Source organism: Castor canadensis, chromosome X, assembly GCF_047511655.1.
Source record: "Castor canadensis chromosome X, mCasCan1.hap1v2, whole genome shotgun sequence".
In the NCBI taxonomy this organism is placed as follows: domain Eukaryota; kingdom Metazoa; phylum Chordata; class Mammalia; order Rodentia; family Castoridae; genus Castor; species Castor canadensis.
In genome coordinates, this window is record NC_133405.1 from 7062295 (window position 1) to 7086802 (window position 24508).

A 24508-nucleotide genomic window follows, 5' to 3' on the forward strand; every position below is an offset into this window, starting at 1 on the left:
TTTGCAAAGTACTGAGTTTGGGCGTATTTTTTAAAGAACGTATACTATCTTTGATTGTAATTATATAATTAAGTAAGGAACAAATATTTTCCATGAACTGAAAATGCTGATATTCCTCTTATAAAGGGGGAAAAACTATTTAATAGCTGACCAAAATAGCTATGTCTCACAATATGTCTTGATAACCTCTTCAAGACTACAACTCTGCTAAAACAAAGTATAACAATTGGTATAAATTCAGTTGAAGAAAATATATAGCTGGGTCCACTGATACATAGTACTTATAGTAAGTTGGGTTCTGTCAAATCCAGATGAAACCTCATTTTAACCCTTGCCTTTCCAATCTACCCAAGAACATCTATCTCATTTACTATCTTCAGGGAAATAGATCTGTAATTATGTTAAGTAGTGGGTGTTGCAGTCAAACAAGAGGTCATCATAAAGACTATCTATATGAACGGTCACTGCAGAAGCCCCTGAAAAGCTAAGTTCCTAAAATACTGGAACACTTTGTGGCATCTGGAAAAGAAAGGTCAGGTTAAGGATCTAAGGTGAGTTTCATCTGTGCTCTGAACCAGAATCTGTACTACACTGGATGGGAACAAAGGAAAGACGGGAGGCGAGTGAGTGGCTTCCTCCAATGGCATAATAACAGCTTATGGAATGGATACACAGATCTTGCAAAACAGAATGCTATTCCAGGGTTAGACTACTGGGGCAAAGCAGTCACCTTTTGGTGAGAGACGCCAGGCCTAAGCAAGGGAAGATCTAGTGATAGAAAAAATGGCAACAGGACAGCTGCTGATAATCAAACAAGACATTCAAAAATGAAAAATAAAAGATTTAAGAAAATTAGTCAAAAGAACAATGCAACCCTAACTATCCCAGTTTTCATAATTACTTTATTTAAACTAAGAGTATTAATGAAGAACACATGCAACAGATTAAAGATATAACACACTGTCAAATAAAAACAAGTAAGCAAATCAAGTTGGTGTCCTACCCATGCAAACCTTGCTGGATGAAACCTTACCAGTTTTAATTAAGTGATCATCATTAACAATGAATGAAATGCTCAACTACTGCACTTTTTCTTGCTTTCACTCTTATTCACATACAAGTAGATTACTTCTTATTTGAGTCAGTGAAAAAAATATTAGGATAACGCGATAAATAAAATAGACTGGTTTTAGACTGTGTAATAACAGCTGCATTATAATTTGGATAGACACAGATGCAAAAAAGAAATTATAAAAGTGAAACAGATAATTTTCCATTTCATTAAATTATAGGACATTTTGGCCAAAGGAAATTTCAAAAAGCATCTAGTGTAGGGAAGTGACTTGCCTAAAGTCACATAGTCCACAGGTGTTCTTTCCACAATTGATAGACTCCTGGTTTTATATCCCAGTTTGTAAGCTAGAGGCACAACTGTACTAACACTAACTAAAATAAGCAATTACAAGACACAGTTTATATTTTTAATAACAAGAGTATAGAGAAAAAATATGAAGAAAACATTTAAACAGAGGACTTCATGAAATGCTGGGATTTCTGTGATAAATGACATAAAAGAGACAACTATTATAGACACAAAATTTCACCTAGAATAAAAATCTACAGAAGCTAGAAAGAACCAACAGATTAAGATGCTACATACAGGATTGTGTAAATTGAGTGTAAGTGTTTAACAGAAAAATAAGCATAAATACAGGAATTGAGAATGGAATATTAGTTTTTAAATTTATAATGAAAAACTACATTGTGTTCTTAGAAGGAATATAAGCTACCTAAAGTCAGTATTTTCCTATTACCTTTTACAAGCTCATACATTGTTATACACAGGCTAGAATGAATCTGGTTGAAAGATTATAGAGTTTTTTTATATTTAGTGCAAAAGAATTAAAAGTTACAAGCTTTTCTGTTCTTACCTTTAAGTAGTTCAGGTGATAATCCAAAAGAACAGTGGCATTAGCAATGCTGTCTTTTGTTCCCACAAAAACAAATGGTACCATACCCTGAAAAATAAATTGCAACAATGATCCTAAAAAGTAGCTTGATGATAAATTTGAAAAACACAACTAATAATTAAATTCCTAGCATAGGGTCTGTTGAAAAACAGGCAGACCAATGTTTCAATAAATGAAAACAAAAGTAGTTGGTATATTCTACTGAGAACAAGGACAGATCAATATAGCCACTCCTTAAATGCACAAAATTATGTTTTACATACTATTAAATATTGTCAAAATCACAAAGATACCACTCAAAATCATACAAGCTTTACCATGAGATGCATAAACAAAAATCAGTATTTTAAAATGCTCTAACGAATTCACTTGTAAGGTTTACGTAAATCAAATTCTTTAGAAAAATAATTCAAAACTAGAAACTGGGAATTTAAAAGTTTTTTTGCTAAGTTAATACAATATAAATAGAACACTAAGAAAAAAGAATTAAGATAAATAAAAATCTACTGGCCAATCTGTACAACAAAAAAATTTAAGTACATTCACAAGTGTAGTTTAGTAACACCGAATATATTATAATAACATTCTGAAAAATTTAAAGGCTGATGCCTAAGGAAAGTTTGATCTTCTATCTATGGATTCTACTTTTAATATATGGATAGTTTCAAAAGGCATAATGTAGATGTACTTCTACCTCTTTCTTATCACAAGCAATAGGAAACCCCAGCAACAGCTGTGCAAAAAGTGGGCAATTATGAAAGACATTCAAAATTGAAAATAGTTAAATATTTTGCTATTGAAGAAATATACATGATTACCGACATTTGAAAGTGACCAAAGAAAGTATTACAAGAGCTTTGATGTTGATATATTTAAATTGTTAAGCAAAGTTAAAAGGTATGAGAGGCATAATCACAGCTGTATAGGAGGCATAGGTAGGGAGGATCACTGTCCAAGGCCAGCCTGGGCAAAAACTAGAGACCCAATCATAAAAATAAAGCAAAAAGGGGCTGTAGGCATGGCTTAAGCAGCACACCATTTGCAGGATGCCCTGCATTCAAATCCCACTATTGCCAAAAAAGAAAAGTATAAGAAGCCAAAAAGCTGTTCCTTGAGTAAAGTATCACTCTTTTATACAGAGCATTCACTTGGTAGGTGTGGGTACCATTTGGTTGCTTTTGTCTGTTTGCATTCAGTACACAGCATTTTAAATGTATGAAGGGCTGGCACAGGTTTTTCTTTTTCCTTGTACATGAATGTAGCTGCTGATGGAGAACAAAACTGAACAATTAGAAAATATTGTTTGTATACTGACCTTCATCCAATAAGCAAGACCTCTTAGCAGTAACAACCACTTGAACAATCACCACTGAAAGCCCATGGGCTTCATGTGGATTTTTTTTTTGCACCAAGCATATAAAGTATTAAAACAGTCAAGGCTATAAATCAAATCTTTTTTCTCAAGAATATCATTTTTGGCAGTTGTGTTTCTTCTCCAACCAACTTTGTTGTGAAGCTATTAACTACATTATTTCCCAAAATATAATGTAATGGAATGTTACATTCTTCCCAAATAACTGCCAAAATAAGCTTTAAAATCCTGTGTTACAGATTGACTTCAGAGAAAATCGTTTTAAAAATATTTTCTCTAGTCAAGCAATAATGGTTTATGCCCATACTCCCAGCTACTTTGGAGGCTGAGGTGGGCAAGATAGCAGTACAAGGCCAGCCCCGTCAAATAGTTCACAAGATCCCAACTCAACCAATAGCTGGGGGCAGTGGCATGTGCCTGTCACCCCAACCTTTGCAGGAGGCTGAGATCTGGAGGATCACAGTTTCAGGCATGCTCAGGAAAATACACAAGGAAAGATTCACAAGGAGAAAGGTCAAAATGAGGTGGCAAATGGAGGAAAAAGAGTGCTTCAGAGTAGAGTAAATCCACTTTCTAGTGCACACATCTAGAAGCGTCAGATGGTATGACAATGTTCAGAGAATATCAAATATTTCAGTATAGCTCAAACTTCTCTGAATTACAAAGAGTAGACTGGTGAGAGGTAACACTGGCCAAATAAGGAAAGGTTTTATAAGCAGTATGAAGGCTTTTGAGATTTATCCCAAGGGCAACAGATCCAAATTGCCCCAAACACTCCTCCACCAGCCCCCAATCATGATGTCCACTTGTAGTCTTTCTTAACAAGGGGAATAAACATTAAAATATAAGCTTAATATGTATTTTTCAAGGAATAGTTTCCTACCTGCCAAGCCTTGAGTTCAGGTTTCTGGGATTCCCCTGCTACAATTGATGAAACCACTAACACCTAAAGCAGTATAAGGAATGCAAGTGATGTCATTAACTATAATAAATGATACACAGAAGCCTGAACGCAGGACTTTCACTGCAGGACTTCTATACCCATTTTTAGATAATTAGGTTAGTTCAAATAATGAAATCTAGTTTCTAAAATATGTTTTTTTTCTTTCTTAGCGTATATTTATTATATCAAATAATGGGATTTTAAGTAGTAATTAATGCATGGATACATTTTGACCTACTATACCTGCAAAATTTGATATAAAATGGAAAAAAGAAAGTCTACCCTCAACAGAATAATGCAATCCCATTATGCTTATAGCCTAACATTTGTCACTGTGAAAAAAATTGGCAATTATGTATCACATTGGTTTCTAATATCTCATACGGTGGCATTCAGATTTGAAAAACAGACATGAAAAAAATAGCCTATAAGTCTAACCAGAAAAAAAAACACCCAAAAGACTAATTGTGAAATCCAAGTTGAAAAAAATTATAGTGTAATTCAAAGTGACAATAATTCTTACCCTCTGGACTTTTGTACTGTTAGGTTGAGAAAAATGGGCACTGTTTTCCTTTATATCTAAATGCTTTTTTTCTTCAGAGGAATTAGATCCAACTCTTGAATTACTGGCAGGTAGGGAATTTGGTGGCATAATTTCCTGGATAAAAAACAAAACAAAAAATTATAAAAGGGCCAATTTTAAGACTTTATTTAACCACATTACTGAATCAATGATCATATTTTTGTTAAATGTAGCCATTTAATATCTGAATAAGCATATTAGAAACAAATATAATAAATATCCAAAACTTACCTCTTCTTATCAATGATTTAAGAACACAAGACATATACAGTTTTGGGATATAAAATTACAGAATCAAAAATTATGTAATAAAAAAGAAAAGATTTAACTTTAGCTAAAAGAACCTTTATCAAAAGAAGGCAAGATAATATGCGAAAATTATGACACTCTGAGGGAACAGTATCTTGAGTAGTAGTATACAAAAGGGAGGTTTTTCCCTAAACCATGTAAATACGATAAATTTTGCTATCAAAAAGCACATACAGGAAGGTAAAAAGTGACGGTTATAAAATTTAAAGATGAGAATATTAGCGGAAGTGATGTTATGTGAAGAAAAAAATTTAAAGTACACACAATAAACTAAAAAAAGTCAAAGGTTGGAAGCCAGAAAGCTCAGCCATGTTCCAATTTTGTCTTTGTCATCAACATTAATATTTGAAAAGCACTTTACATTTTCACATATTACTTCATTATGCTGTCAAAATATTTCATACACAATATTTCATTAAGTTGTCATTAATACCTGATCCAGTGATGCACGTTTTATATTAGAAACTTATGACTACCTATTTTAAAGATCACAAAGTAAGACTTAAATAGGTTACACTGACTAATCCAAAGTCAAAGCATTAGAAAACAGATTGAGGCTATTATTTATAGTTATACAACTATTTATATTAGGCATGTCAGATAATCAGAATATTTACATTCATGGGCTAGGGTTGTAGCTCAGTGGTAAAGCACTTGTTTAGCATGCACAAAGCCCTGGCCTTGATTCTCAGCACCATAAAAAGAAAAAAACCCGAGTATTTACATTGCATATATGTAGGCCTCTAAATATGTCAAATCAAACAACAGAAAATTTTTACTGTGATTAGACAAACCAGAGACATATGTACCATAACCTACCTCTTCTTGTGGGACATTTTTCTCATTTTCGGCCTCGATCCTCACCCTCACAACTCCTGACTTGTCTACAATCTCCTGAATCAGTTTTCCATTTTTTCCTATTACTTTACCTATGAAATGAATAATTCATGTTGAGGTTTAAAAACACCTCTCTCAAACCCCACAAGCACACTACACTTTAAACTCTTAACATACTAAATATACATACATACATATATACATACTAATATACATATATATATATACACACACACACACACGTGTGTGTTAAATTTTAAGATTCAAAACCAAGACCCTTGATTAATACATGTGAACTGATTGGGTAATGTTGAATTTTTAAGGCAGTTCAAAGAGAGCCTCTTATATTGCATAAAGAGAGCACACTTAAAACTTGAGGGTACTGTGGTGTTAATCATTCTGCCTGCAAAGTTCTACAAAAGTAATTAAGAAAAGGAAGATAGTAGTAAATATATTTGCTCTTTTGACAATTCCAGCTCTTATCTATATTTGTTTCTCTTTGGTAAATATTTTTACAATTCTATATGGCATATTTGTAAAAGATACTCTCAGTTTAAAAGAAGCTTAAGCAACTATACACCTATCTAAAAGGAATATAAATTCTTTGGGGCAATGTGTTAACAAAATATTATTCCTGGTCATTAGTCACAAGCTAAACCAGTATTAACGGGTGAAGACAGTAGTCATAGACTATAAGATTGAGAAAGCATCTTTGAAGATAACGCAAAACTTCAATGAAAAAGCTTAAAGGTATTCTTCAACAGCACCTACTAAAAACTCCAAAGATTTCAAGGAGGAATAATAAATAGCACTTGATTTTCTTCCTAATTTATAAAATTTATCTGCTTTCATACCCACCATCATACATTACTATAAGACAAGACGTGACAAATGTAAGAACTAATTCCAGAAATTTATGTGTGAGCCGTATTTGATTTCAAGGTCTCAGCTAAGGTACCTAAAAACCATTCTTACACTGGCCATATTCATCATGTGCTTGCTCTACCACATCATGTGAGGCAGAATTGGGGGAAAATGGAAGTCAAAACCTGCTGTGAGCCAATTTTAGATAAATAGCCCAGTGAAAGACTTTTTCATGGAAGGATCCATGTCTCTTGTAAGCAGAACACACCTTTTACACTCTTGCTGGGTACAGCTCCCTTACTCACTCCCATGAGCTCTTTTGTCTGGTTGGTGGTCAGGGTACAGAACTGATGCTATGGTGTTGGGGAAAAGGTTGCTACTTAACAGTCTTCATATGGTTTGTTTGTAAGCTATAATACTTACAGACTCATGAATGCTGATTTTTAACAATTATCTAAATGAGTTAACAAAAAGAAAAGTGAGATTTTAGCATATTTGTCTTTTCTAAATATGATGTTAATTATAGCTGACAGAAAAAAATTCACTGTCAAAATAGGTAAGGAACAAGCATATTTTAAGAAAAGATAAATCCATGTACATACTAAAGAGTTTGTGAAAAATAAAGATAATATTGTAAGTCTCTAAGAAAACTTCTATAATACCAATTATTATGTTTCTCTGAAGAACTGCCTTTACCTTACACAAAAATGCTTTCTGAAAATCCCCAACATTCCCAGTATTGCAGTAGAGCACTTGAAAAGAATTTTCTTATTTTACTAACTAAAAACACAATGAAAGAAAAAAAATAGCCTGATTTACTTCAGTAGGCTTTCTGGTGAAAAATCACTTCTGGGATTCTCTTCCTCCTAGATAAGACCACAGGTCTACTTTTACTACTTTCTAACAATTTAATTCTACATTACAATTAGTTTTGAATCCCAAAGGTCGATTTATAACAATTCTGCCCTATTGAAATGGAGTTGTTTTAAATAAGGTAAAGGAAAGACAAATAACACAGAGTCCCTTACTAGGCCCAGAACTATGCTATGTACTTCATACACACAAAAACACACCTCTTAGTGAGACAGATGCTATTATCTCATATGCTTGACAGGTGAGAAAGGAAGACTCCACTCTGGGGCAGAGGGGGACTAAATCAGTTGTCCAAAGTCACACAGATACAGAAGAATGAAGTAGGACTAAAATCTAGATTCAACTCCCATGCCCCAGTACTTTTACCTACCCTAACATCATCAATAAATGTTAATGGCACTGACATGTAAGTTTCCATCAATTTTATAATATATAAAAATCAGTATGGGCTATATTTCTCTTAGAATTCCTAAACTTATAATTCATTACTACAAAATTCCTTCTTAGAGAATTCCTTACTATAGAATGTAGCTGCTTGCTTGACAACTTGTAAAGAAAATAAATCTCCTTTACAACCTCACAGTCTTGAGATAATCCCTTCACCTTGTGTGTTCATCTTTTACACCAGCGGTATCTGAGTTACCTCAATAACATTAAAGTCATGTTCTTTAGTTGTCTGTAGTATACAAGTGAGCTAGCTATTCATTTTAGGATTTCACTTGTATTTGTAGGTTATCTTCAAGGAAATTTTCTGTGGGCGGAAAATATGACTAGTGGCTTTTTTCAGTGGGGTCTACCTATGTAGCCCAGGCTGGCCTCAAACTCACCATCCTTCTGTCTTGGTCTCCTGAGTGCTGGGATTACAAACAGGCATGCACCACCATTCACAGCTATTGATAAAGTTTTTTAATGACATTAGAAGATATTTATGATTTTCTGCTGACAAAGAAGCAGGCTAAGTAGGTTTGAAACTATGTACATAAATACATAAAAAGTTCTTTTTTCCTCCTTTAATCTTTCCCAAGAGGATACACAGGCAGTATGTGCCAATCTTATTTGTAAATTAAAAACAATTTAGTGTTCTTGATAAAACCATACCTGATTTTGACACCTTCTACTAAAGATACCTGCAGCATTTGTGACTACTATGAAGTGTTCCTCTGTATGTGTTCACACTATAATGGTGATGGTTATGAAACAACAGTATTCACTGTTACCAGTGACTTTATAGTCTCAAAGACAGTTGTAGTTATTTTTATCTTTGAAACTTACTAGATTTAAGTAACCTACATTCAGATTTAAACCCAGAGATAATTAAAATGAATGTTATCATATTGTAGGTACATTAAAAAGAGATTAGAATCTCTTTGCTTACCTTGTAAAAGTGTAATCTTTGAAATACTTCGCAAGTATTTCCTGGATATTGTAGCAACAGACTATATTTCAAAGATTATGCTTCAATTAAATGAACTCTTGAGTGAGGGAAAATGAGACTTCATTGGTATAAAAAATTGTTTACCTGAATTTTGCTTTTGTAGTGTTATGCCAATGGTTATTTCTAACTCACCTACTAAGTTCCTTGGAACTTGTATGACATCTTCAGCAAACTCAAGAAAGCTTCTAGCCTTCTTCACTGCATCCTGATCCTAACACAAAGGAGAAGATTCAATACAAAAAGATTAACCAGATGAAATACTGATTTTCTTGGGGGAGGGGGACTACCTAGTAAAATATTTACCTCTCCATAAATATGAAATGTGCAGGTATCTTCATCTAGATCAATAGCAGTGACCCCAGGTACTTTTCTAGCTTGCTGAATATTAGCACCATGAGTACCAATAGCTAGACCCATCAGATCTTCTCGTACGATAAACTGTTCATGAAACCTCGAGGCAAGCTGCCTTGAACTCTGAAGAGAAATGCACATCTGATGAATATGCTTTATCAACTATTAAGACAACTGTATTTAGGTCAGCCATGTAAAAAACCTTGACCCTATATATGAGGGGTTTATAAATTGGTTTCAGTTAAAAACTAATTTTAGAAAAGATCTACCACAGCATAATTACTTTTTAGGTTACTGGAAGTCTATGCTATTTGATACATTTTTGTTAATACGAAACAGCTTGTTGATAGTTCTCCAAGGTAACTTTTGAAAACCCATTTGCAAGGTTGCCTTAGTTAGCCAATGGCATCAACAATATAATAATTAAGAAGCAGATCAAATGTTCCCAAATAAAAACCAGCTCAGTGGGTCCAACGGACTCAATCTTACTTTAAAAAAGGAAAAACACAATCTTTACAGAAAAGTTTATTCACCTCACTTTTATTAAATGGTATCAGTATTTTTTTAAAATAGTGGCATTTTTATAATTTGTCAGTAGGTACTATGGTCTATGCATCCCTCTGTTGAAATTATGACATTAAAATGACATATTCTCCCTCCCCAAGGAAAGGAATTATAAAGCTTGCTTGTACAGTAGTTAAATGAATGATTACAACATGTTAAGGATTTAAACTTATGTATGAGTATGAAAACTAAAATGAGATCAAAGTCCAACCTTGTGATCTGGATCATATCACAAGTATAAGCTCTTTAAAATAGTTCTGCTGATACCCCAAACTTGTGGATAATTACTGTCTTTAAACAGTATATTAGAATTTAATGTTTAATTCTAGCATGCCATTAATGAACACCAAATGTATTAGTGGCTCATGTTGAAAAATGAGTATTTCTTATAGGAATACATGAATTTCTTTAATATTAGCAGTGAAGAAAACGGACATGTACACTAGTTTCTCATTATTCAACATACTGATAATTTAAATGAATGAATCAATATACCTAGTGTAAACAGCTTTAAAAGTACAATATGCATTTTTTAGAGTAATAAAATATACAAAATCTTCCTAAGACTTTCCAAGAAATCATGTTTTTGAGTCTTGTTTCCTTAGCTTGGTTCATTCTTTTCATTGATAATGCACTGATAAATGGAAAGTCAAAGATATGGTAACAGAGAACTTAAGAAGAATTAGATAAAGAGGCATGTGAGTATATTTCCACAATACTCACAATGAAATTAAGGAGGCTACTCTGGCCTAAAAGTTATGAGAAAATCACTCAAGAAACCAGACAGTTGTGAACATAGGGACATCAAAAAACAGAACAAAAAACAAGTCAAACAGAGCTCCACACTAATATAATCAAAAACATCTCAGAGCTCCATGTTCATAAGGAAAACAAAGTAAATGTTTCCTTTCTTACTAAGATTTCAGCAATTATATATGAAGTTGGAAGGTAGCAAGTTTCATAGGACTGTACAGAAATACAGACTCGACACCATCTCTCTTAAAATGCATTTTGGAACTCCCCTTTTTTTTTCTTTACTATTTCAACTGATGTTTTTCCCATAATGAAATGAATAATGATGAACTGAATTTGACAGTAATCTACCTGAGCTGGCACGATAAAATAAGGTCCACTTAGTTTCTATGATAATGAATGGGAGTACTAGATAGTTATCAATGAAAATAAATGCATGGTGATGAAAATTATTGGAGGATTAATAAAAGTAGATAAAATGCACCTTAAGAGACAAAATAGTAAGTTAGGGAAACAGCCTCTGGCAGGAATCTGAAGACAGGAGTTTTAAAGAGTAACAATCAGTTAGAATGAAGAAGTTCTATACCCTTTTAAACAGAGATAAACATACATAATGAAAGGAATATGATTAGCTATTTAAATACTGCTTAGAACTTTAATGATAATATGTCATATGGAAGAAGCATTGCTTTATTTTATAGCAGCTTTGACCAACTTGTACTAAAAATGAATAGGAAACAAGTTTGTTAAAATACATGAACTGATGTTTAAATTTGAAATGTCAGGCATGGAAAGAATAATATGATTATGCTTTGTGTAATTTAATTTTCCAAACTCTAAGGAATTACTAAGAAATAGTAAATCAATAACCAGCTTCCCATATTTAAGTTTTGGAAAGGTGTAGTTCTCATTTCTAGGTAACCTTATAAGCAGTGCTCGAAAAAGTAACATACCTCCAATTGCTTACTGGCTTCTTCATTTCTCAGCATCAGAGACAACTTAGTTCGCAGACTCCGAAAGTGCATGTCAATCAACATATGTGCTCGCTTTGAAGTGACTTCATTGATGGACTAAGTGATTTAAGTTAACCAAATTAAAATTTTGATTAAAAATCAAAGAAAATGCGCCAAATGAAATAAACTAAACCTAGGCAATTCAAAAATACTCACCAAAATGACAAGCTGATAATTTTCTGCATCATAAGTCACAGAAAAGGCACCAACTGCCTTTTTAAAGTCCTTATGTGCCGATTCTTTGGCACACCTAGAAATAAAAATATCCACTGTTAAGATGAATGATTACCAATTACTGGCATAAATAAATGCAGATAGATTTATCTTAGAAGAATCATGGATTCATATTAAACTCCATTTATATAAAATAGTGTATCAATTTTCAATATAGTTCCTTTGCTGTATATCTTGGAAATAGCTAAATTCAGCATTTAATATTACAAAGAAAAAAAGTTATGCTTTTAAAGGAATACTGACAGGCTTAGATAACTAAAGGAAACCACTCTCTGCAGACTTCCTGATTTTGGTTACATATAGAAGTCAGTTGTTTTCTGGATTCAACTTTTGAAAACTTACAGGGATAGCTTCGGGGTATTTTATTTTCTTTTGTTTTTTCTCCTATGGGGATTTTGTGTGTGTGTTTATGCCAGTACTAGAGTTTGAACTCAGGGCTTTTTCTTGAAGTACATCCAGATCTTTTTGCTTCAGTTATTTTTCAGATAGGGTCACTCACTTCTGCTAGGGGCTGGCCTCAGACAGTGATTCTCCTACCTATGTCTCTTGAGCAGCTGGGATTACAGGCATGAGCCACTATGCTCAGCCTTGTTTCTTTAAAAAAAAACAGTTGACCATCTTAAAGAAGAGAAGGAAATATATATGAACAAGAAGCTACAAAAACGTGCATACACAATCTATAGAGTTGAAAAAGGAGAGTTTATGTGCATTCTGAACTATAATGCTTGTCTGAACTGCAAGATGTTCATATTAGACTTATTATATTCCCCTGGTGAAGACTTAAAAAAAAAGAATATCTTCTCTAAAGTCTTCAATCATCATTGTAGACCAAGGATTAGAAGTTAGAGATTACCTCTACTTTTACTTAGTACATATTTATCTGAAAATGTTTTAGGTAGAAGAGAAAAAGCCTGGAGAAATCTTTGTACTCTAGAATTTGACTTGTGACTTATTGATAGAATTATCACATCTGTTTTGTGCTTTGAAATCTTAAAATTAATGAAAAAAGTTTATTTTAGAAAAGTAAATACATGTTACATACATTAGCTACGTATATCTAGTCAACTAAGTTTAAACAAGTACAAGCCTGGTTTGCTCATATAATTAGGAAAATCTAAATAATTTCTCCCAAGTACTTTTGCAAATAAAATATTTGTGCCCAAGTTCATTGAATGAAAAAACCCACTTGCACTATTTAAAATTTATATTCTTTTAAATTAAGTGCTTATCACTTGTATGTTCTTAGAATTTCTTCTATAACAACTTACATTTGTCTTAAGTCTTCTGGCACCTCCAATTTGATCTTATGGAAAGTATCTTTTGTTGCAGGTTTGTTGGGATTAACTGATCGCAGTCGCTCAATTGTGACAATTTCATTGTATGTAGCATCACATGCTGCATATTCTATTACATAAAACTAAGAGAAATAAATAAAAGTCATTCTTAGTCATAGCTTTTACTTTTTTTTTTCTGGAACTGGAGTTTGAACTCAGGGTTCTCGCAAAGCAGGAGCTCTACCATTTGAGCCACACCTCCAGTCCATTTTGCTCTGGTTATTTTGGAGATGGGGGTCTGCCCAGGCTAGCCTCAAACTGTGATCCTTCCAATCTCAACCTCCCAAGTAGCTAGGATTACAGGCTTGAGCTACTAGCACCTGACTTAGTCATAGCATTTTTTTTTTTTGTAATTCTGAGGCTCGAACTTAGAGTCTACATATTGAGCCACTCCACCAGTCCTCTATTGTGAAGGGGTTTTTTGAGATAGAGTCTCACAAACTATTTGCCCAGGCTGGCTTTGAACCACGATCCTCCTGATCAGGTAGGATTACAGGTGTGAGCCACTGGTGCCTGGTTTAGTCATAGTTTTTAAAGCAAGAGCAGTATCTATTGTTATTTTAAAAATAAATTATCTAGAGGATATAAAAATTTAACTGAAACACATGAAACATACAGTGAAAACATATTATTAATAAAATGACAATATCAGTTATCAATTCAAAATATCTAAATTAAAATGTAATGCTAGATTAAGAAAAGGGAAACAGTATGAGAAAAACAAGTATTTTCTTACCTCACCCTTTATCATCCTCACTTTAGCTAACCACCAACAACAAGGCTCTTTTTCATTTGCTCTGGAATAAACCTACATGAAAATTACAACACAAAATATTCTGTGATTAATATAATTTACAAATGTGCAGGAAATTAAAAAAAATTTCACTAGGTTTCTTTTAAATAGTATACCACATGCCTTCTACCAAATTGCGCTGTTGTATGTTCCCTGAGATAAAGATACATAATCAGAAACTACACAAGATTGCCTGGGAGCTCCTGGCTAAAAGCACTTTTCCTACTTTTCTGTTCTACTTCAGTAAGAATTAGTACTCTGAACATGGATGCTTAAGGAAAACTGATACACAAAAACATGGGTTTATTTTCCTTATGTACTTAGTGAACTACAAAAACATACCTAAAATGTTCAAATTCGTTTTTATTTTATTCTAACAAATACAAATGAATTGGAATTTACTGACTCTGGCCTACTGCCTGGGCATGAAATGGGTGACTGCGGAGTGCAAGCCCACTAGGGACACCACCCTGGCCTTCATGTCTTCTGGGGAGTTACTCATTGGACTCCTGCTTCCTTTCCCTTAAAAAGGACAAGTCCACACTGGTAATCTGGATATCACCTTCCTGATCTTTTCACACATTGTGGGTCAATTCTTCTAACTAATCTGTCTGGTGACCACATCAAAGTTCACTTACGATGTGTAGCATGAAACCTTTTTGTGAAGACACTAGCAAATTAAGGTTGACAGGAGACAATATTGTATAAATGGAAAAAAAAATAAAGTACTCAGAAGTAGAAAGGAAAAGTGAGAAACAGGAGTGGGGCGAGGAGGCCCAGAGAAGACAGAAAGGTAGAGTCTAAGGCTAACAAGTAAGTCAAGGCTCAAACTCATCTCCCGTTTACAGACAGTTAATGGTTACACAATTCAGTGACTTTTAAATCCAACTTAACCTACCTTTTCCTCTTGCCTCCATCCCTCTCAACTCTGCTCTATTGTTTTTCTTTTGGTAGTACTGGAGTTTGAATTCAGGGCTTCATGCTTGCTTGGCGGGTGCTTTACTGCTTGAACCATACCTCCAGCCCTTCAACTTTCCTCTCACCAAAGAAATAACCTCATCTAATTGTTATATATCACAGTCAGGTTATCCTAGCAATGGCATCTCATTAGGCCTTTGTGACTAAGGTGAAAAACAAAAAGGTCCCCTTTATCCCTCCATCAAACACTATTAGGACTAGCAGTGATACAGATATACCAAAAGAACTGGACCTTATCATCACAGAGCTGTAGCCTCCTGGGGAATTAAGACAGCTAATGGTCTTGATGTATAGGCAACATTTCTGTTCCCTATTACTATCTTTTGGAAAACAAGCCCAGCTGCTTGCACTTATTACAAATTTGGAAAATCAATAATAATTTACTATTTCTCCTTTTATAAGTATGGAGAGAAGACACAGACATAGACATTCACAGACCTTCCCTGACTATTCTCTAAAGCAAAACTCCTGTTCCTATATTACGTTTCATTTTTTTTTCTTCATATAACTTTCACTTGCCATGAAATTAGCTAGCCTCACTAGAATGTGACTTCAAAAGAGGGAAGAGACTCTGTCCTGTTTTGTCGCATTTTTGTTACCCAGAACAGAAAATAAGAATTTAAGGACCTAGTACCATTTTGCCTTACCTCTATACAAATGTCTATTTAGGTGCTTTCTTCATACTACAAATATACATGGTTTCAACTATAACAAGTCATTATGCTAAGTACTGTGGAGAAAAAAAGAGAAGTATCTCAAAATGGAATGTGGGAAAGGAAAGGAAGGGCAAGAGGAAGGGGAAGGGAAACGAAACGAAAGGGAAAAGGGAAAGGAAAGAAAGAAGAAAGAAAACTATATAAAATAACACAAAAAACATTATAAATACAGCTTAAATACAAAACCAACCCCCAATGAATAGAGAATCACAAGCATAATGATTATGATCATGTGCTAAATCTCCATAGCACCTTTTGGTCAGGGCTAAATGAGAGATAAGCAGGTGGTTCACAGTATATCCTGTGAAAAAGTAGTTTTACCTGTGTGTATACACTAAAAGTTGTAGATAAAAAAATATATCAGGAAGATCCACTGCTACTAAAAGAAATTCTAGGTTACTGCTTTATTAAATATGATGGTTTCTTTTCTCTGTACAATTAATTTTCCTAATCCATTTTGCTTAAAAATAAGAGCCCATTTATAAATGAACAATGTATTATCTATCCAACAATATTCAGAGATTGAGGGAAATGGTAAAACATATACTAATGGAAAAAGGAACTTGGGACACTGAATTTCAAAGATATTCCCTGAGTGCTGCTCAAGTAGCCAAATTAAAGCATCATGTTATCATTTCAAATCAGTTTTTTATGGGCTAGTCAAAAGCACATGTCCATCTCAGCTGTAATACTCAAAGGTAGTTTAAACACTGCTAAAGGAAAGGTATATTTAAAAAAATCCAGAAAAATTAAATACCCCCACTCCTTCAGTATTTTATAACTTTATGGCAGTGGGAACTCACCTCAACTTCATCACTTTCATTGATATCTTTATTGTAACCTACAGGTGGTGGGAATCTCACATCATGGAATGGAATCTGCCTTTCTGGCTGCCAGCTACAAATAAGCAAACATATTTAACATGGTTTTGGTGTTTAACTGAAACAGTGATCACTCTGCAATCAGCTTTGCTTAAGTGTGACTCTTTTTTCTGGTTTAAAGAAGCAAATGTTTTAAATGGCCAGTTTTTGCTGAGTGGAGCATAATGACAATATATAGACATTTTAACAAGTCTGCATGCAGCATAGCAGCCTTGTACTCCCATATGAACTATTTCTCTAAACACAATAGATCAAGTTGATTTTTAAAATGTTTTTCAGTCAATAATTTCAACTTCTAAGAGTTTAAACATTAATTCACAACAAAAATTTCATTAATGTATAAATTAAATGCTAGTATCAGTAATTGTTAGTAATATCATCAACATACTTCTATTTGCAAAAACTTTTAGATCACATTCCATCAACCACAGAATCTGCCCTCTAATTCCCAAGCAGAATGGGGCAGTCAGCACATGAGCAATTAATTCACAACTCACTTTTCCCCTGTTAAATTTTAGATCCGACGAGGTGGTCAATTCTTGCCATGGCAGCTGGATGCTGATCAGTATCACATTATCAGCATACACTGGGCTGGTGGGGGTCTCCTAAACCCCAGAAACCCGATTGAGACATCCTATAGGAGTTTGATTAAGCTATTTTTTAAAATTTAAAATGATAGGGAACAGCTTTAAAAACACCGAATTATTCTTTTATACCCAAAATCGTATGAAATATTAAAAGAAACTTTAAAACACTGGCGAATTCAACTTCTGGAGCAGTGACTTCTAGGTTCTTTATGGTGAGTTTCATCAGCAAATACTGACATCTACTCTAATTATAATGTCTATGTTTTGTTAAAGGGCTTTCTTAGTAAAACTCTATCGAGGAATGCTAATTTTCCCTTTTCTGCTTTATTATTATTCTTTATTAGTTATATGAGGGGATTCATTGTATCATTACTGTTTATGCTTACATTGTACCTTGGTTAGGTTTGCCACCGCCATTTGTCTTTGTTTTTAAAGACCTATTATATAAGAGGATAAATAATTACATCACAATTTATAGACATCTGATGAGAGCTGAAATTAGACTGAACCTTTCCTCTGACTTATACATACTTGAAAACTATGTAAGTTTTTTAAAAAAATCTTTACTTCAGAAAAACCTTTTTATACATATTGACAATTATTAATTTTTAATATGCTTACAAATTCATCAGTATCTTTGATTCGTAAGGCACACACTAATGCAAAATAAAATTTTCTTGGTTCCAAAGAAGGAAAACTAATTCTTTAAAGAGGTAAAAATTCAAATTTATTACTCAAAAATGTGAAATATGGAAGGTATAAACAAAGCACCCAAAATAATCTGGTATCACAATAACAGAAGTTCCTCTATGACTGAAAGAGTAATATCATCTGAAGTCCTCCCTCCCTCCCAACCAAAATGGAGACACACAAGGAAGGGTAAAGAGACTACTTTGGTAGAGACCTATCAAATCCTGCTGGTGTGCTCAGTCAATCATACATATTCCATGAACACAAGGAAAAACAGCTGAAGGATTTCAAATTCCCACGATAGCTTCAGAGAAATTTTTATGTAGATATGGCATGGGAGATTAAAAATTAGGAGGTAAATAGATGGAGTAATTTTATGATACAAACCAAATTTTATGATTGAAAACCAAAATGAACTAATCTGATTAATCAGTGTATAAACCAGATATATGTATAGAGGAAAACAGTGTTTGCTTAATAATACTTTAGATTTACAGTTTATAGGAGAAACTAAGAGTGGCAAATGAAGATAACTCTCCTATTATGGGAAACTATTTGCTTAGTGAAGAAGGTAAGCAGATAAGAGTGTGAGTGGACAAAAAAATTACTCTCCAATCTTTGATAACAAAGATTCTTCCGGTAAAGATATAATGCTGTTGTTGCCTATGATATATAACCACGGATACTTCAAACAACAAAAAAGGCAAATTCTGGACTTCTGGCTTTCTGTATTAAGAGAAAAGTATTTTGTTATTTAAGCTTGTATTTTAAACTGATAATATTAGTCTCAAGTTGAGAACAGGGGTAAATCTTCTCAATCATCTTACCTGTGTCTCTTTAAATGTGTTTCAGGTATCTAAGGGACACTACTTTGTTCAGCAGCTAGCTAAAAGAATCTACTTGCAGTCTAACTACAAAATTTTCTAGAAATTGAAATGCAGGTCTGCTCTTAATTTTTTTTAGAGGCAAGATATTTTTATTTATTGCTCAGTAGATCTAGGACACACACCTTTTAGCAGATTTATTGAAATGTATTTCATAAACCTTATAATTCACTCAAGTGTACATTTCAGTAGTTTGCACAGGTATCAGCTATTATTACTAGTGAAATTTAGGACATTACATCACCTCAAAAAGAAGTCTTGTATCCTTCACTTAAGGCCTCTCTCCCACCCTTTAACAAGTACTAAGTAACCACTAATTTACTTTTTGTCCCTACAGATTTTCACCCTGCTTTTTATATACTATTAATTCTCTTGATACAGAAACCTCAAAACTTTGTAACTCATTCATCAGAGTACAACAAAATCCTAAGATCATGGCCACACTTACACTATGGCTAAAGAGTTTATATGTACTTTAGTGTCCTGAATGGCTACTAGGAAAATGTTTTTTATTAATACTCAACGAATTTAGTCAACCTACTTATCTCACCCAATGAAATGATAATATCTCTATTATTGACACTTTTACATAGGTAATGCTCCTAGATCTATAAGTATTTTTAGTTTATGATCTAACAAAAGAAAGCAGAAAAGATCAGCTGTTATTACTGATTATAAATATATGAAGGATAAAAATTAAGTTATTGGATAAAAACACAGTTATTTCTGATAAAATATACAAGACAACTAAAACCATCAGTTTTAATGTTATAAAGACCATAGATTTTATTGAAAATATCCATGAATCCCTTAATTTTTAACTTTTAAAAAATTACAACTATTCCCACTTAAACTCTCAGTTACTAATAAGGAAGAATATGGTTTCTCTCTTCACAGGTACGGGGACTAAAAGATGAAGATTGCACAGTAGGGACCTCTGAAATCATTAGCAGACTCCATTCCATTGATTTATTGAGTTGTTCAGGAACTTTTGGTAAGTTAATAGGAAAAACACTCAAACCAGATTTGAAGTTTTTTTAAAAAACTGAGGAGCAATAAGAGGAAGTAGTATAAAATATTAAAGATCCTGAACATTAAATTTATGTGTTAAGATACTTACTTATTTTCAAATGCTACTGTTATTGAATCTTCATGAACATCCTTTACAAATGCCTATAAGAAAAGTACAAAAAATTAACTTGGAAGCTTTAAGACCAATTTTAGTTAACTTTTAGAGATCAGTCTGTTTAAGAATAAAATACAGCTTGACTCAGTACCTGAGGTATATTCCTTTGTCACATCTATATTGTCCCATACCATATGCTAAGCTGTAGGAATATTTAAAACAATAAACAAGAAAAAAAAATGCTTCACTAAATTTAACATGTCATACAGACAAGTATGTTGAAAATTACAATACAGTGGTGAGTATAAAGGGCTACAATTATTAAACTTTCAGAAGAATCTTCTTCCACAGCCATATGTCAATCACTCTAGACCTGTTGTAATTTAACTTCCTTTAAGTTCCTTTTTTTCTATTGTCCTTCCCCTCTTTTTACTTATTTCCTATTTTTTTAGGTTTCAGTTCAGATATCATCTTTTATGGGAAATCTCAGAGGACTAAATTCCTGTACTCTGCATTCTCATAGCATTCTGTGCTTACCCTAGTATAAACCTGCCCCACTATTATTATTATTATTGCCCGTTTTCTAACTGATAGTGAAGATTCCTAAGGGTGGTTTTACCTCTTATTCTTTTTTACTCACAGTTACCTTCCAAAGTACTTAGTATGAACTCAATGAATAATTAAGTAGATCATTTCCTAAGAGGTTCCTATCTCAGCCCCGGGAAAAGGTCTACATGTGGGTGGTGGTGGTAAGTTGATAAAGAAAGATATACTGAAGAGTAATATAGATAAAACTTACCCTTAGAGATAAGGATAAAACTAGTCAGGGGAGGATGGAGGGGCATTCTACTAGACCCAAGGCAGCAAGAACAAAGGCTTAGACAGTGAGAAACAGCTTGGGATGTGATAGAAATAAAACTCTGTCAACATGGAAGCCAAAACAATTCAATAGGGGAAAGAATAGTTTTTTCAACAAATAGTGCTAGAATAACTGCATATTTACAGGCAAATCAATAAACTTATACCCAAATGCATCCAAAACCTACATAAGGGCTAAACTGTAAAATTATTAAGAGAAAACATAGAAGTTCTTATGACTTTGTATACTGGATATACACATTGGTTATTGGAAAGAAAATGACTTAGGATTAAGACAAATCTTTGGCTTTTGCATTCTTGGCAATTGGCACAATTTTTAGTACAGTTAATGCCAAATAAATGTTTTACATAAACAAATGATTTAAGGCAAACATTTTGATAAATATGTCCTCAAAAGCCTCATTTAAAAAGGATTCTTTTTGGGGGTGGGGGACAGAAGAGTTTGAACTCAGGGCTCCAAGCAATCTACCACTTAAGTGATAGTTCCAACCCTTTTTGCTTTAGGTTATTTTTCAGATCAGGTCTTGATTTTTGCCCAGGGCTGGCCTTGGACCTGATCATCTTACATAAGTAAGATGTCCCACATAGCTAGAATGACAGGCATGTGCCAACAGGCCGGGCTTGTTTTGTTGTGATATGGTCTTGCTAAGGTTTTGCCCAGCCTGGACTCGAACCATGTGATCTTCTAGATCTCTTTCTCCTGAGTACCTGGGATTACAACTGAGAGCCATCACACCTGGTCCCACAGGATTCTTTTAAAAAGTAAAATTTCCCCAAATACCTAGTTGAAGCAAATGAGTCAAGCATTAATTACTTTCTCCTAGAAACAAACTATAGTAGCTAAGGCAGGGCCCGGGAAAAACACTGCTATAGAAGCAACATAAAATAGAGACACCAAACTTCAAAAATGCTCAAATAAAAAAAGCTATCCTAAAAAGAACGTTTCCTTGAGCTGGCAGAGTAGCTTAAGTGGTACAGTGCCTAGAAAGTACAAGGTTTGAGACCCTGAATTCAAACCCCAGCACAGCAAAAAGAAAAAAAAAGTTTCCTTGAAAAAAAAGATGTTATTCTTTAAATATGAAAGGTTCCCCATAGGCTCATATGTTCAACTCTTGGTACCCAGCTATTTAGAAAGGTGCTGGAAATTTTAGTTGGTAGGGACTAGCTGGAGAGAGTCAGTCACTGGGGGAGGCTATACCTTGTCTGAAGTCCCTTCCCGTCTCTTTCTTCTTCCTGGCTGCCATGAGGTGAGCAACTTTGCTCAGCCACTCACTCTTGCCACCACAATGCCTTATCACATGCCCATAGCAATGGTGTAAGCCAGTCATGGACTGAAGCCTCTGAAACCAGGAATCAAAACAAATCCTTCCTCCTTTTAAGTTATACTCTCAGGTATTTGTCAAAAAACTGCCTAATTGGTATATAACTACCAAACTATATGGTTCAGAGACCTTCTGACGTGGTTTGTGATTAAGAAATTGGAAACATTTGGAGATGTGGACTAAAAAACTCCTATACTGCTGTAAACGAGTGTATGGGTGATTCTGGTGGAGCTCAGAAAACCACAATACCAACAGAAATACAGACAATGAAGGCTAGTCTCACAAGGTTTCATATGGAAATGAGGATTCTGTTTGGAATTGGACTAGAGGCCATTCATTCTACATTCTGGCAAAGAATTTATTTACATTTTGTCCCTGTCCTGAGACCTTGTGAAGGACTAAACTTAAAAGTTACAGCCTAAATAACCTAGTGGAGGAAATTTCAAGGTACCCCAGCATTCGGGCTGTGGCATGGATATTGCAGACTGTTTTTAGCTAGGTTTATAGTGAGAATTGGGAGCAAAAGACAGAGCAGAAAGATCTGGAATATGTGCAGTTTTGCAGAAAAAGGAGCACATTTAAAGTTGAGGCTAGGGATCAGCTGTGGTACATATCTGTGATCCCAGCTACTTGTGAGATAGATAGAGGAGGACTGGTTTGAGGTCAGCCCAGATGAAAGTTAGCTAGACCATATCTCAAACAAGCTGGATGTGGTGGTGCACACCTGTAAAATCAAGCTACTTGGGAGAGGTAGGAAGATCATGAGACCATAAATGAAAAGATAAAAGCAAAAAGGACTGGAGCATGGCTCAAGTAGTAGAGCATTGCTTAGCAAGCATGAGACCCTGAGTGTAATCCCCAGTGCCACACAAAAAAAATAAAAAATAAAAAAAATTGAGGCTAAGGAAGGCATGGTTCCTGAAGAGATTAGTGGCATTAAAAACAAGTTGAAGCTTACACCTGTAATCCTAGCTACTTGGGAGGCTGAAATTGGGAGCACAGCAGTTCAAAGCCAGTAGGGGCAAATAGTTTGTGAGACTCCATCTCCAAAATAACAAGGATAAAATTGGAAAAATGAGTTAAGGATATCTTAGGAATTGGCCATGTCATGAATTGGCCAGACTCCACCCATCCCAGGCTATAGATTATAAAAGTGTAGATTCTTTTAAACTAGGGCAATCTGACCAAGACTCTTCCTTGAGAAGAGCACACAAGGCTGCTACAGTTTGTTCTGAGTAGGGCCAGCGACTACTGTAGCTGGCAGCAGACCTTGGACATGGAGAATGCAAGAGTTGTGGGGTCATGGAGGCTTCTACGCAGACTTTAAAGGAAAGCTGAAAAGCCAAGGAAGCAATGTGTAGCAGGGTTGCAATCCCTAAGGGGAGCCCCTGAGATGGTGATACATGAAGCTGTGAAACTAAAGCTGATGATATAATGGAGACCTCAGGAAGTTGGAGATTCCAGAAATGCTGATGGGCTACTGAGGAAAGTTACAGGCAGCAAGCAAAGCCAGCCAAGTTCTTTGGCTCTAACAACATACTACATTCCCCAGATGCTGGACATGGGAATATATGATTTTAATAATTTTCTTGCTGGATTTCTGTCTTGCTTTGTCCCATCCCTTTCTATGCCTCCATTTCTCCCTTTTGGAATGAAAATGTTTACTCTCTGCCACTGTATTTTAGAAGCATGTAATTTCCCTTTTTATTTTACAGGGGCTCACATTAGGAATATGCCTTGGGTGTTAGGGGAAACTTATGAACAATGTTCTGTTAAAACTTTGGTAGTTGAACAAAATGCATTTTGATTATGAGATGGGCATTAGCCTTTGGGTAACAGTGGATGAACACTGTGGTTTGGGCTCATGTATTGAACACTTGGTTCCCAGTTGGTGGGACCAGCTGGAAGAATTAGGTTACTGGGGGCTATACCTTACCTTACCTTTGACCCATTTCTCCCTCTCTCTCTGCTTCCTGGCTGCCATGAGATGAGCAACTTTGCTCAGCCACATGCTCTTGCCACCATGATGTTCTGCCTCACCACAGGCCCACAGCATTGGAGTATGCTGACCATGGACTGAAACTGTGATCAAAAATAAATCTCTTATCCTCTTAAGTTCTTCTCTTGGGTATTTATCACAGACACAGAAAAAACTGACTAACAGAAAAGATTAAGGTGGACTATAAAGGTACCCATGTGCTCTGGTGTACCTAAGGT

General features: G+C 34.5%; 1 protein-coding gene across 16 annotated transcripts in view; it reads right to left on the bottom strand.

The window, feature by feature from the left end:
* Nucleotides 1–24508, bottom strand: part of Fmr1 (fragile X messenger ribonucleoprotein 1) — a 38504-nt gene that overhangs the window by 7339 nt on the left and 6657 nt on the right. For 9 of the 16 annotated variants that reach the window (XM_074063775.1, XM_074063774.1, XM_074063769.1 and 6 more), the window contains exons 2-13: nt 20085–20137; nt 16726–16819; nt 14172–14243; nt 13370–13518; nt 12024–12117; nt 11808–11924; nt 9490–9660; nt 9319–9397; nt 5997–6106; nt 4809–4943; nt 4226–4288; nt 1932–2018 (exon numbers count right to left, since the gene is read on the bottom strand). In XM_074063775.1, the coding sequence (XP_073919876.1) occupies nt 1932–2018; nt 4226–4288; nt 4809–4943; nt 5997–6106; nt 9319–9397; nt 9490–9660; nt 11808–11924; nt 12024–12117; nt 13370–13518; nt 14172–14243; nt 16726–16819; nt 20085–20137 (1224 nt within the window). Of the gene's footprint in view, nt 1–1931; nt 2019–4225; nt 4289–4808; nt 4944–5996; nt 6107–9318; nt 9398–9489; nt 9661–11807; nt 11925–12023; nt 12118–13369; nt 13519–14171; nt 14244–16725; nt 16820–17300; nt 17409–20084; nt 20138–24508 lie in introns of those variants that run through there. The other 7 variants (XM_074063776.1, XM_074063771.1, XM_020185029.2 and 4 more) reach the window with 2 other exon arrangements.